The sequence below is a fragment of the Toxorhynchites rutilus genome, chromosome 2, assembly GCF_029784135.1.
Source record: "Toxorhynchites rutilus septentrionalis strain SRP chromosome 2, ASM2978413v1, whole genome shotgun sequence".
Taxonomy (NCBI): domain Eukaryota; kingdom Metazoa; phylum Arthropoda; class Insecta; order Diptera; family Culicidae; genus Toxorhynchites; species Toxorhynchites rutilus.
In genome coordinates this window covers 181,140,778-181,156,502 of record NC_073745.1, presented here as the reverse complement: position 1 = coordinate 181,156,502, position 15,725 = coordinate 181,140,778, and the positions used below count along the sequence as shown (strand labels likewise).

The 15,725-nt window shown below is 36.6% G+C and overlaps 1 protein-coding gene across 4 annotated transcripts in view; it reads right to left on the bottom strand.

Annotated features, from left to right (window-relative positions):
* LOC129765140 (longitudinals lacking protein) overlaps positions 1–15,725 on the bottom strand; it is a 42,687-nt gene that overhangs the window by 12,770 nt on the left and 14,192 nt on the right. For 2 of the 4 annotated variants that reach the window (XM_055765024.1, XM_055765028.1), the window contains exons 2-6: positions 10,967–11,173; positions 10,621–10,899; positions 10,407–10,554; positions 9,626–10,273; positions 9,462–9,551 (exon numbers count right to left, since the gene is read on the bottom strand). In XM_055765024.1, the coding sequence (XP_055620999.1) occupies positions 9,462–9,551; positions 9,626–10,273; positions 10,407–10,554; positions 10,621–10,899; positions 10,967–11,140 (1,339 nt within the window). In that variant the 5' untranslated portion in view covers positions 11,141–11,173. Of the gene's footprint in view, positions 1–9,461; positions 9,552–9,625; positions 10,274–10,406; positions 10,555–10,620; positions 10,900–10,966; positions 11,174–12,080; positions 12,479–15,725 lie in introns of those variants that run through there. The other 2 variants (XM_055765026.1, XM_055765027.1) reach the window with 2 other exon arrangements.

Here is a 15,725-nt window from a genome sequence, read left to right as displayed (position 1 = left end):
ATGTACACGAAAATAAATCCGGCTCTACTGCTACGACTGAAAATATTGACGAGTCTAAACATAGCAGGACTTGGCAAGGATAGGTGCGGTCCGAAGTTGCAGCTTTGAACCGAGCGAAACAATGTTGTAAATACGATCCAATCTCTTCATGGGAAGTTAGAAAAAAAATATACCGAAACTTCAGAGATCAATTAACACGTTTCGGACCAAACCCTTTTTGTCGTTCAGACCATTTGATGTTTCGACTTAAAACTAATATACAGTAGAACCCCGAATATACGCGGAATAGTCTAGCAAAGTTACCGTGAATAACGAAAATCGATAATAACGCGATAAAGAACTAAAATTAGGTGCCAACGCAAAAAAAGATATTTTAACATGAAAACTATGTTTTATCAATACATAAATAATTAAACTATATATCTATCTATAAGGTCGTGTAAACCAGTGATCAGATGATGTGAAAGCCATAACAAAACAAAAAAGCCTACCACTCCTGGGTAGGCCTATAGATTTACTATGGAACTTACATTTACATTATTCGCTCGCGTATAATCGGGACTCTACTGTACTACATTAAATCATCAGTCGATATACCTCGTTTTGAATAGTTATCACTGCATTCTGTATAACGCTTCAAACTTTGAGTAGATATTTTTGCCGAATTAAATTTATAATAAACATATTTATTTTTCGTTATCACATCCACGTTTTCTTACTCAGCGCTGTTCATGGGTCCAATCGCAGAATTATTCATTGATTGATCTTTTAATCTACCCTTTAAAATTAATTTTTACTATAAAAATCCAAGTACTTCTACCAAAACTCGACATTATAATATCATTAATTCACATTATGCTTGATTAATTCTCGAGTAATGCAGAAATTTGTGTTTCATTTGTATGGCAGCCCTCCCTTAGAGAGGGGGAGGGGTCTCAAACTGTCACGAAAACCATCCCCGGCCCCAAAAACCCCTACATATCAATTTTCATGTCGATCGGTTCAGTAGTTTCCGATTTTTGAAAAAAATTGAATGTAAGATACATTAATTAATACTTCACCATCCGGTATCAACGAGTATTTGTAATTGATTTAAATAAAGTGTATTTTTGAACCACACAGTACGTTTTGAATAAGTGTGTAATGTTTTGGATAAAATGGAATTTTCTGACGGTTTTATAGGTTTTTTTTGTTTAACCACAACTTAAAAAAAAAACCGGAAAAGGAATAGTGCACCGTGTGCAAAAGTTTCACTTTAAGAGGCGAATGACCTTCGGGTGTTAAAGTCCCTCAGAAAACAACAACTGAACTGAGCTGCCGTCGGCGCGGATGGATCTAGAAACCCATGAATACAAGCAATCAGGAAGTATCTGCAGCCGAATACAGTCCTTATATGGGTCCCAGATATAGTGGCAATGAATCGGGTCACCATTTTGCCGGAATCGATCGTTTTGAACAACTTCTATGGCGTGAAGTACCGCTCATATTTTTACTATCCATTATATCATTATTTGTTCATCTATCTTTTAACAAAAAAATCAAAATTGTACGGAGAAAAAATATTCATAACGAGAATAGTTCTGATGAAGTGAGAGGGTTAAAAAAAAGTTGTGCCATGGCGTACATGATTGAATGTCAAAACTACAGAAATATGAAGAAAAAAAATGTAATTGGACTAGAATACACACTTGATTCATTTTTCATCGGAATAATCAAAGCAAGCGAGAAACTCAACACTGTTTTTTTTATTCATTGTCCTTTTTTATTATTATTATTCTTTATTTGAGAGGTTTTCAGACTTTTGGGCTGATGCCTCTTTATCGACGGCATGCCGCAGGATTTCGTTGAGAACACATCATTGCACATAAAATTATTACATAAAAATTGGTCGACAAATGCCACAAAAATTAAACACAAATTGATCCATGGACTAGATGGGCTGAAAAGTCCCGTTTTTTAGGCAAAGCTGTTGTTAATCCTCAACATAGGGCCCTATTCCAGAAAACGAGACGAGCAGACGAACGCTCGTCTCGTTTGTTTTCATATTCCAGAAGCCGAGCTCGACTAAAAACAGACGAGTAATTCGTCTGGCTCGACGACCGTTTGACCGCGCTCGTCGATGAATCAGTCGAGTCATCTAGTTGGTTTGATGTGTTTGTTCAGCTTGTTGATTGAAAGCATCGGTATTCTTCTGCTCCGTCTTTATCTTCAAAAATTCTTTCACGAATAAACTAGTATTGCATAAACAATGTATGTTTTCAACTGCAATCATCAAATTCAATTCAGTAATTGCAAGATTTTACAGATTTTCAAATGGACCTCTCCCAAACAACACAACCAAATGTAAACATTGAACTCATATCCAGGGATGCAAGATGACTGTTTTGAATATATGAACACGGCACGAAAAGGGTCTTTACATATTGAACGAAAATGAGTAATTCAACACAACTACTTTATTGGAAATACGTATATACGTCTGACTGATAAAACCATATGCTCGAGTAAAAATATCAATGAAACCAAAAGATATATGAAACTTATTCCTTTTTGTTATATTTTTATATATATATATATATATTTTGGCACTGAGAAAATAGTATCGATTGATCAATTTTAAAACTGTTTGTTGTTTTTCTGAAAACAACAACATGTGTTCTCATCTGACATCACTGATCATACCGAGAAAAACTGACTGAAATCTCTCCATATAATAAAACATTTCAATGAAACTCGTGTACTGGAATGGGATATTTTGCTCGTCTCGACAGTGACTGAAACCGAGAAGAGTTTTCTGGAATAGGGCCCATAGTTTCCTTTGAGGGCAATACACTTGGTATTGCGAGTCTAGCCTACGAAATATACCTCAGTGCAACTCTGCAGGCTGCCTTTTGGACTCAGGGAGTGTGGTAATAGAACCACGTTTCATCCATTGTCACAAAACGTCGTAAGAAGTTCACTCGATTACGCTTCAACAACGCCAAACCGGCTGTTGGAATGATCAACGCGCCGCTATTTTTGAGCCCATCACGCGGATAGTTTTTTCATGTCCAAAATGTCGTGCAAAATGTATCCCACTCGTTTATTTGAAATGCCTACGGCCTCAGCTAACTCGCGTAGCTTCACTTTACGATCGTTCAAAACGAGTCGATGTACTTGTTTTATGATTTCTGGTCTCTGACCACTTTTGGCCTTCCAGAACGAGATGCATCTGCGGTGCTTATACGACCTATAAACTGTGGTTTTCGAAGGAGCAGAAGTGAAATGACATTACGTCAACCACTGCATTGATTGATTGTTCAGGAGTTTTTCCCATAAAAAAAATGTTTGATCAAAATAAAATATTCCTCTTTTTTCATTTTCTATACGAATGCTCAGGTAGTGACACTCAAACAATTGTAGTTTGTGAACAAATAAACAAAATCTCATGAAACTTCACACATAAGCTAGTGACAGATGAACCTTTCAAAACGAATCTTGTTAATTTTTCAATGAGTTTAATGAATTCCCGGGACTTTTCAGCCCATGTAATAGGTCTTTTTCCAAGCTGGATTATCGTTTAAAACTATGTTTCCACTCTAAAGTGTGAATTAATTGAATCTCATTCAAGGTTTTTTCTACCTTATTTGTTCATTGATGTTTTTTAGACCAGATATTATTTGTAAACGAGGAATTCGATAGAAAAAAAAATAGTGCTCACGTGGCTCACATGCACGTACACGCATCCATCATTTATTTCAATAAACTAATGAAAATAAAAAGCGTTATTAGAAATTGAACAATTGATAACTGTTCAGACGTATGAGATTCTTGGTTAGCAAACGATTTGCGTATCTATAAGTACAATATTTTAGTATTCAGTATTCAAAAGTATTCATTAGGGTTAGCTAATGGACCGAAGTAGAACATCTTAAAATGGGATCTAGCAATGTAGCAATGAAAAATGTATCCATAAATACAATACATTCTAATGTTCGTTCATTGCACCAGGAACATCCGTGCTCATTCTGCCTGAAAACTCATTATTATCTTCGACACCTCACTAACTCGTGAAACGTAGTTCAGTGGCGTGCCGTTTATTTTGTTTCCACCGTGAAGTGTATTCGAGAATCAGACCCTGCGATTCAGTAGGTACCACCATGGTCCCGTCCCAGAGTTTTGCCGGTAAGTTGCCACTACTGTAAGATTGTTGAACAGTGATGTCATTAAGAAAGAGATGAACTCTCTGAACTGCTCGGAATTCCGCCTAATTGCGAACTACTCATGCCTTTTTGAATGGTTTTTTGTTTTGTTTGGGTATTATCAAAGTTAAACTGAAGCGTGAAAAATTTGATGAAAATGCTGCTTCAATGGCCAGATACTGGAAAAACCAGTCAATAAAGTTGGCCGTCACTCGCCGCAAATGATAATCCATTGATGATCTTATAAATTGCCTTTTCCAATGCTAGAGGCAAATGAACTTCAAAGTTTTAAGCCTTTGTGAAGAAAAAAGATTAAGATGTATCAGCTTGAGATATTGAGTTTAAATTGTTGAAAACATCATTTGTTTATTACATGCGGAACTGAAACTCCATCGTCAGATAATTGGAGTCACAAAAATGACTGAAAGACAGTAGAACAAATGCCGTTAGTGAGCAATGTTTTTATCTCTGCCATTTCTTTTTTTAACACTGGTTTGACAGCTTTGAAGGTCATCGCTATTATGTCTATGATAGTATATATTGTAAAAATATAAAATTTGAATTCCAGAGTAATGTATTTTTCCTCTTAGGCCCTTCGGAGGCAAATCTAAAAATCTCGACGAAAAGAATAATGTGCGGCATATGCATCACAAACTTATAGTGAAAGTTCAAGAATTCTAGAACATCGTTTCAAATCTTCCTCAAAATAAAGATTAATTCACATAAAAAAAAACTGTTGAAAAATAAAAAAAAATACAAAATTCGTGCATTAACCCTTTAACGGGCCGTGAGAACTAGGCATGTAATCAAAGCAAGCTACAATACATGTTGTAGGTGATAGTTGGTGATAGTTGCCACCCGCCCGTCCAGCAAAACACGCTTGATGGTAGAAATGATTTTTTTTGTATTTGAATTTTTGATGTTAGTTTCAACAAAAACTACTAATAAAACTCATGATCAGACTCGGCAGGTCGATTTACAGATCGAACGAAATGCAAAAACAACTCGCACGAAATACAGAATGGAATTTTATAGTCATTCGAAATTTTTAGAATCGATCGAAATACAGAATAGATGTGCATATGTATTGAAAACTTCAACAAAATGGCAGTTCTTCAATGATATTACAAGAAATTTGCTCTTGCTGCTCTAAATTGGGAGTTGTTAACAGGAAAATGGCTCCAAAATGAAGTTTTTGATTTTTTCGCGCACAAAAAACAGGCATACTGCTAGACATCAGAACAAGTAAAATCTCGTTGGTGGCAATATAGTTGCCAGTACCCGTTAAAGGGCTAAAACAAAAAACCACTCAAAAAGGTATAATTAGTATGCAATAACGAGATCATTTTTTTAATTAAAAACTGTTCAAATTCAAGATCAAGATCATACAACTTCAAACATAAATCGTTATGACACAAATGACATCGTATAAATGAAACGCCAGCGTGTCAGTTCTAACTTCATACATATAGAGATACAGTAGAACCCATATTATCCGCAGAATAGTCTAGCTAGCTCATCGCGGATAACGCAATAAAGGACTAAAAATGAGTTCGAAGCACACACAAAATGTTTCAGCATGAAAACTATGTTTTACCAATACAGAAATCATTAAACTATCCATTTACAAGATCGTGTACACCAGTTGTCAGATAATGTGAAAGCCATGACCAAAACAAAAGTGCATGAAACTATCACTCACTGACAGTTTCCGGGAAGGGCTACAGATTTACTATGGAACTCGCTGTCGCGCATAATCGCACCGCGGATAATCGGTGTTCCACTGTAATTTGATCTCAATGTCTGTTACAAAGACGAGAACAAATCAACGATCCACATGATCATGCTCATCACAGAAATCACATCTGCATTGATCAAACTACAGTATTCGTTCGACAACTGGGTGAGAGAGGAAGCCCAGTTATCGACTTCCTCTTTTTAACTGGACCAGCATGTAAAACCTTCAAATAAAATCAAGGGGAACTTCAATGAATTGTTTGATTCGCGTTGATCGTGAAATTAGACAAAGGAGAGGTTCCCACTGGAAATTTTACACTGAGCGCTACAACAGGCATAATTATATCATTTGGAGAATTTATTTTTCCGTAATTTAATCAATTTAATCATTACCTCAAATTGCGTTCGAATGCCCCTCGCACAGCAAATCTTCAAATTAAATATGACGTCAATTGCCGCTTTTGAACAGGGCTACAGTCCAGTAAACGTTCGCCCAGTTAAATTAGTTCCAGTATTTGAACGATTAGTATATCATATAATTTAATTTCAAAAAAAATTCTATCGAACCTCACAACATTTATGCATCACAGACTGATTAGTATGTTTGTGATGTTTTAATTTTTTTAAATCTGAGCAATAGAAAAAAAAGTATGACACTTTCCTAAAACAAAATTTAGCTTAAGTATTTACGTATTATAACTTTTGAACTACTAGGCTGCAGTATGTACGATTTGTGTTACCACTGCAATGATAAGGCATATTTTAACTTTTGCAGTAAAAAAAAGTTGTTATTTTTTAATTCAATTGAATGATTAAAAACATTTTGGAATTGGATACAAAAAGTCACTTTCAACATTCATGACACTGCTGCGCACAAATCTTTCCCAACACATTCGACATCGTTCCCGTAAATAATCTGATGATGAACTTTCCTCTTCATAAACTCATTTTCTTTAGCAATATACTTACATGGACCTCTTGTCTTTTTATTCAAATAAAAATCATAAAATGTGCGTGGAAATAACAACATAAATTTCCATGATATCTATATGAATTCACTTCACTGGAACTAAACGAACCTTTATAAACACAAGTTGCGATACACTGCTGAAAACTAAATATTATATTGAGAGATATAACGTGTGTTGAATATATCATTTATTAAAACTAATAGGAAATAGCTTCTTTTGCAACGATACTTTTGCAAAAGAAGTGTATACTTACGCTTTTACGCAGAGGCAACAGTAACAGAACAATAGAGCAAATAATGGATGTGAGTATACCTTTTTTAACTTCAAAAAAAAGTATGACACGAAAGCATTAGCTGTCTACTGTAATGTTTCTGTGCTACTCATTACCATAATACCTCACTGTAAATTACTTAAAATTTACAGCTACATTTTGCCTGAGCTCCTTATTTCCATTGACTTCTTCGTGGTTCTTCTTTCCTCTTCATATACTGTCAGGCTTCTTTAGTTTCCAGTCAGATGTAACTGCGTCCTGCTTCTTAAGAGTCATCATAACACTTTCTCACATTGACAGTAAACATAAACATCGTAATCATATTATACAAGATTCGCGTCGCGTTTATTTCCGATGTCTTACAGAAGTTCTGACAGAAATTACAGTAGAAAAAAACTAAAAGAATCTGCGATACAAAAATAAAAAAAATTTATAAAATCCAACCTATCTCATTTTCTCGGTTTAGTGACGGCTTCAGATAAGAATTTTTCGTAGCACGCAAAACAGGACGGGGATATTTGTCTTGAGATTTTAATGTAATAATGGTCGATAGGTAATGTATATGTGTTATTAAATTGGTGTTGTAATAATGATACCTTAATAAGTAAAATAATATTAGGAAAGCATGCAAAACTAAATACCAGGGAATAACGACCATGACGGGAATTAAATCGTCATACTAAATAGCCTAACCACAACCTTGCATAATGATTAAGGATAATAAAACTGAGAACCATAACCATACGAATGTATCCAACTCCACCCTCATATAATAAGGTGAAATTATATATTCAAACGTCATATTGTTTAGAAAACATAATAATGAATGAATTATAGTTGAAGTACGCTGTCATTGCCAAACGAGTACATACGACCGAAAGAGTTTGAATTTTAATTAAAATAACTGAACGAATGAAACATAAAATTTTCGATCGTGTGTACTCTAGCTTGGCCCAAGATAAAAGATACAAAAAAAATCAAAACAAACAAACAAAATTATTCTACACAATCGCCAATAATTACTCAAATGATATAGTACTTGAAGGATTATTAATAAAACACTACAGCAATATAGACAAGAAAAAATAACCAACATTGTCATCGTGACTCGCGAGACACTCTACGTGTAATTCATTGTCAATGCCACGAAAATCTTTATATGCGAATGCATCCGCATAAATTCAAATTCAATGCACGATGCAGCGATTCGCACCGCAACGCGGTCAACCAATGTTTGTGTAGTTAAACTAAATGAAGGTTAACAATAACATGAAGATGTAAAATATACGAGAAGAAAAAAAAACGTAAAACACAAAACAAAAAGCCAACATGTGACCATAAAAATAGAAAACGTAGCCTAACGCACGAAGCTTTTCATTTGACGTGACACTTTCGAGAATGGTGTGATTATCGCACATACAAGCGCGAGAAATATGTCCACATTAGAGAAGAACTGCGCCTTCAGTGAACTTTTTGTTGTTGTTGTTGTTGCTTGAAACCACATCGTCGCCAAAGCCATTTGAATAAGTGAGATTTTTCCCTCAGATGCAAACTTGAGGGCAACCACGGTCATAAATATACCAATAAGTATTATAAATAATTGTAAATGCCAGGCGCCACCCACGCGCCTACACGATTCTTGTACCGTACATTGCATGTAGTCGTACAAGAGTAATCATCATGCCTTTTTTGTTTGTTAATCATGCACGGCGCTCCCTTACTTGCCCATCCAGTCAGTACCTTACGCAAAGGAAATAAAATTCATGACTTCAATCTTTTTCGTCAACACTTTGTGTGCCATATATTTATACGTTTATTCTCGTTTTCTCGTATACTTCGCAAAGGCAACAGCAGAGAAGGAAAAAAACGCTGCTGATGGGTTCTCTGATTCTCTCTTGTTTTGATACACTGACGTGTTGGTTATTTTTTCTCGACTACTTTTATATTCGTTTTATTGCATTCGGTTTGGCAAGTTATTAAAAAGAGAAAAACATTATAGACATACGATCCATAAAACTATCGGAGGAATTAACTTGTATCGTATTAGTGAGCAACGCTGGTTCAATGTCATTATGAATTCCAAACGCAGATACCTAATTCATGATACTAATAAACATATTTTTTCATTACACGTACATAGAAAGAGGTACGCTATCTAAGCGAAAGACGTGTTCAATGCAGAATATTGCTCGTTTATATGATGACAATTTATGTACTTTTTTCTTTTTAAAGTACGATACTTTCTTTCGCCCATCGAATGTTTTATGCATCGTAACTGTCAGGATAGGAAAATTAGCTTACCTTGTGCGTCTCGATGTTGTCCACCAACAGCGTCTTGAGCAGCCATGAACGCCTCACTTTGTTCTCGTTCCATTTGCCACTGAGCATAACCTGTTAGGAAGTAACATGAAACAGATGTGAGCTGTAATTTGAAATTTCCTACGTGGATTTAGCGCCAAAATTACCTTGACTAGATCCTTCTCCTCCGTGACTTGGCCCTGCCTGATCCAAATCATCCAACAATTCCTCCTCGTCCAGCGTTAAATCTTCCACATTTTCATCCTGACCGTCATCATATTCATTTTTTGGTTCGATCATCAGCTCGGATTGGTTGATTGATTTACTGTCTTGACTATCAATCGAACCCGTTCCCTGTGCTTGGCGTTTGCTCTGAGGTTCATCTATATCGTTGTCACTGTCTCGATCGCATTGGCCATCACCCTGTTCAGTTCCACTTCGTTCTTCGTCATCCGTATGCTGTGCCTGCTGCTGTTGTTGTTGCTGCTGTTGCGACTGTTGTTGTTGCTGACTTTGATGCTTCGCCACTAATTGCAATTTCGATGCTTCAGCAACTTGTTGCTGTTGTTGTTGCTGTTGTTGAACGGGTTCAGTCTTTTTGAGAGCAGCAGCGGCAGCAGCTGCAGCAGCCGCTGCGGCAGACATGACCAACACGTTCGTGCTGTTGTTTGAGGGTGATGTGGTTGATGACGATAGGGAGGTAGAATTAGCCGCGGGTACGCTGGCTACAATCGACGATGACGTCAATGCTAGTGCTTGTGGTTGCAATGTGTGCATTGAATGTGATGAGGAATTTGAATGCTGGTCATGATTATCTATGGAAGAGTAACACAATTCGATATGGTTGCAATGTATTGTCATTGGAATGATGAACGAATTCCTATGCGCTTGGTTAAGGAATTGAAGGTATACGAACAAAGTTGTAAATATTAAACATGAGGAACTCACCTATTAGGTTGTTAGTGTCAACGCTCCTTCGCCGAATTTTCTTACGCTTCCGTAATGTGGGACTAGTGGAGCCTTCTCGCGAACCGGATACATCCGAATCGCCTAATTCCGCTTTCAAAGGCTTCTTATTTTCGATTGTTAAAGGTGCCTAATGTTACGAAAATGGGAAAAATGAACCATTGCTACTTGATAGCTATGCGCAATGAATACATACCTTATTTGCAGGTACGGGCGGCGGTAGCGTTTTTGTTGTGGAGGTCTCACTCGGCTGCTGCTGTTTTAACTGCGATGGTGCATTTGAGGAAGAGCCCCGGTTGTCGGACAGACCTTTGATTTGTAGAGACTCTGCTGCCTTCAATAGTGCAGCCAGCTGATCTTGTGAGATGTTCACTTCGCCACGATACATATAGTCCATCATGGCACGAAGCTCTTGGAATTTCACATCTTTGAGTATGAAGATGGGATGTTTATCGTATTGTTGCGAGAGTAGTGCCTGTTGGGATATAACATGCTTAGTGTAATAAGAACGAAATAGTTTCATCACACTTGTTTTTTCTTACCGCAAAATACGGACTACACGCTGAGAGAACAACTTTGTGTGCCTTAAGGAATTTTCCTTCGGCCGCCAATGTGCAATCCACCAACGTTCCATTCTCCAAAAGTGTATCAAACACGGAGATAAGTGTGCTCTGGTGATTGTTCCATCGTAGACAGAACTGTTGATCATCATCCATTGTTTTGTGTGTTGCTCTTTATAAATGTTGGTTCTGAAATAAAAAGAAAAAGTATTACAAATAATACCAAATTTATAATTGTGCCATTATTTCGATAAAGGGAACGTCACAACCAGAAGACACAAATTCATAACACTGATGTCCCCAATAAGTAGCAAACATTTTTCAACCGGTTGCGTCACGTGCGCGCTTCCCTATTTCGATGAGGTTTACAGGTCAAATCTAGTTAGAAGGGAACTGGTTTATAACATGCGTTAGAAATCAGTTTTGTAGTATTTGCACTGCGTGCACAGGGTGTAAGTGAAAATCTATGGAATCAACCCTACGCCCGAGACAACACACAACATTCTTCTTCGATTTGCATTCTACTTAGCACAAATAATAATCTCACACAATGTTTTATGGTTATCACCAACACTACCGCGGAAATTACTATGTGTGTGTAACAATAAAATACCAGCAAGAAGCATACTATGAAGAACGAAGGAAAAAAAATTGCCTCCTACATGCGATCTTGTAAGTTCAATCACAAGGCAAAAGAACGACACAAAATGAACTCCAAATAAAGGTAGCAATGACGCACTTTTCGTCTGACACAAGTTTAAAAAGAAACCCAAATCCAAAGGCACGTTGTGTTAATTTTTCAACGAGTTTACTCCGTTTAACTCATATCCGGATACCAATTGATTGTAAATTTATCAATAAACAAACATTGAAAGTTTAATCAAATTGAAAATCGTCGTATTTAGAGCGAACCAAACAGGCACTTGTTTACGCGATCACTACGTTCCAAAAGTAGCCAATATATTTGAGTACATTCCGTTCAACTTGTATATTATAGCGTACCACTGAATAAAAGCTTCACGAAAATCATTTAGTTCCGATAAAAAAATCACGCATATCCATAGTAACTTTTTCTAGACAAATTCCCAATACTCACAAACGGAAAACTTAAAGAAAATGGCGACCCACTTAAATGCAAATCATCATCCTCTCTTAGTACGTGCTGTTTTTCAACTAAACAGGCGGCAGGAAATCACATTGCTGCGGGAAAAGCATCGAGGTGACGAATGTTTCAATTTCCAGACGTGTTTCACAGGTTCTAAGACGAAATAGACTACTATTTTATGGCACTTAGAATGAAATATCCAGTCTACGACGACGTTCGCCCCAAGTTCCTCAAAATCACTGCGAAATTGTGCGTGATATCTTAGTATTCGTTCAGAATATATACACTCGCTTTAATTTTGTTTTTCCCCTTTTTTTCTTCCGCTGCGAAGCTTTCACGATGAGTACAGAAGCCAACCAAAAACAACGACAACGCGGCAAAGACTACCGCGATTCTGTACAATACCACTCTATTAGCAGCTGCAGCGAATGGTTCATCTTTCCACAAGCAAGCATACACAGCAGGCAGAGCATTAATGGTTGTTACAAACACAAAAACCTGGCGCATGTATTCAAGAGCAGTGTTGCCGTAAACATAAATGTTGCAGGAACGAACAGAACGGGGAGGACACAAATTTCACACAGGCGATTGGGAACAAACTGAATATCAATTAAAATTTTAGTATTTAATAAAAATCTAATTGTTCCCTTACTCCTTACGCTGAAAAAGGAGGTTTCCTCACAGAGCCAAATTATTAGTAAACATAAACGTAAACATATTTAGAATTTGAGTCCACTTCATATGGAACGATGAGTTTCAGTACTCGTTTAAAATAAAGTTTCACTAACATAAAGTATGAACCCACGCCAAAAATTTCGCAGCGAATGTTTCAATAGTCTTATAACGCTGTTCCTAAACATACACACCTTCAGCATATTAAGATTCGTTGTGTCAAGCGGTAACTCCAGCTATGCTAAACGTATGTATTTTCCATACAAAAGCAATATCGAACCTTTCTGTTGATTTTGTTGCGAAGCTCCATATCTATCCACTCACACAATGGAGAAGAGAGCTCATACATCGTACGCGTGACATGAAAAACGGGAGCCTCATAAAATATCTCCTCCGTTTGACGAAGAGAATGTGTACGTACATTCAAAACCTTCCACCACACATTGAATATCACTCCGATGGCTTACTTGTTATGCTTGTGTGGGTCTGCGAGCTTACTTTAAGTAATGGGGACAACGACGAGAATCGGCATACGAGGGAAATGCATTGAACACAGAAAAAGGAAACTGCCATGTTGTGGCCTCTCTCTTTCTCTCTCGCACACATTTATATTAAATTCCAAAGGATAGGCGAAAAACGTTTCACGGACCCCAATAACAATTTGTACATCTGCCGGAGAAATTGCACAAACTATCCTATAACATCATGCTTTGAAAGTTACATATGATGACAGCTGTATTATCATGCCAACCAAGATCAAGGCCTACAACTACAGAATGAGGCACCATAAATTTATTCATAAAAAATGAATCAAACAATTATTTGTTTGGAGAAAAAATAATTGAAATCTTTTTTTGAAACATTACAGCTTATTTTTTTTTAAACAAAGCTGAATTCAAGTTACTAGTTATTGCTATTCCTAAGCGAAGATTGCGGCGTCGGAAAGGGTAGAAATCACGTACATTCGAGAAATTTTTGGCATCCTGGAGCAAACGAAGAAATTCTGTTATTTTTGAACGGTCTCTCTATCGTTTCCACGCAATGTGCACTCCGTTTTCGCTTCCTTATCGCTCGCCCATGATCGTGTCCTGGATGGAAATCGACTATGTCAATGCCTTCCTACCAATGTTCGATGAGTTGGATGTGAGTGATTCCTTCAAAGGCTACCTAAACTTTGCATCTAATGTTGGAAAAAACGAACTTCACTGCGTTTCATCGTTTTTGATACTGTCTGCATGATATCGTGTTCGAGAAACAACGTGAACATTTAAATTCCAAACAAACAAAATACTTTCGTAAAAAATATACTTTGCATAGTTTTGACCAATTCATAGCATACTTTCTGCATGCTCGTGCTTTGAATGCCTGACTAACCAATTGTCGGACAATCGCCCAGATTCTAGAAATAATCGACTTTTGGGTGCTATTTAATACTCGATGTTCAACGCTTTCAGGAGAATCCCAGCCCCTGGGAGCATTATCATTTTTTTTTTCAAATTCTCGAGTATCGTATTGACCCCCGGGTTTCTTGATGCTAAAGCTTGATGAAACTTGGCTTTGCGGGATGCACACGTATACATGCTTATGCTTCTAATTCCTGACTTTGCTTAATGACTGAATAATCGACCTAGGTGCTTATGATGATATTTCTCGATGTTCAATGCTTTCAGCGCAATGTCTTCAGGATAATCTCAGTTCTATGAACCTCCAGGACCAACTCAACCATCAATTTCAGTGCATTGCAGATTTTTCGACCGTGGTTCTCCTTCTGATGTTCGTTCAATAGAATTACAACGTTAGTGAAAGTGGCTCGTCAATCGCTCTAGTCATAAACCATTATATCTGGTACAGTAACGTTTCTGTTATATCACGTTCAGAATAGTTTTTCGCATAATATAATGGAAACGTGATATATTTGAAATAGAAAAAAAAAATTATTGTGTGGCAAACTATAGTTGGACACGTAACGTGTAAAACTTTTTCTCCAATATGTATGATAGTGTTTAATATTTTTCGTCATTTCTCACATGAACTGTTATAAAACACAACGTAACACAACATAACATATCAAAACTGTTGTTGCAGAGCTTTTCTCGTAGCAATTTCACGTATTTTTCCAGTGATTTGTTCTGTCCATTCAATCGAGACACTGAAGCTTTTGACTGTCGTTCTGTGTGAATTGCATTCAGTTGATGTTATTAGATCACATATTTCAGAGTTGCTATTTTCTGTTGATACTTGTATCCATTTAATTTCTTCTTTATCTTCATTTTTCTCTGAATCACTATCTTTATCCCTTTCTGATTGTCCATTCTCTATACTGATAAAGATATGTCACTGTGACCCATTATTTTTTCTTTGAGTCTCAGGATCAGAAATCATAAACAAGTTTAACAAAGAAACTTCGTATTCATTAACTGCGCCACGTCTATTTGATTTGATGATTATGATTGATGAAACATGCTGTTGAGACCCAAAAAGCCAGAATACTACACCCTTCAATGATTTTTTCTCAGCGTCTTGTTCGGTTTCTCTGACTTGCGATGATTTTCATTTGATTTTTTTACGGTAGATTGTTTTTATATTTCGAGTTAGTCCCTGCTCCATTGGTCGATCGAAAGATGTTGCGTTCCGCGACAGGAAGAAGGTCTTAAATCTAGAAGAAAACTTCTCAATTATCAGTGCAGTTATCTATTCTCCAAACAGCTTTAGATTGTAGTTTATTTTTCAGTTGGAAAATGCCGAATTGATTTTTGAACCAATCACATTCGACTGCCGCTTCATACAGCATATCCTCGATTATGCACTGACTTATCTTTGAAACTTCGATGGTTCTTAGATCTTTAGCATGAAAAAATATATATTTTTCACAACGAATACTACATTTTACACTTCGCGTGTTTATGCTTATACATAGTTTTTTTTTTAATTTAGATTGCGTACTATCATGAATTTATTTTTTTT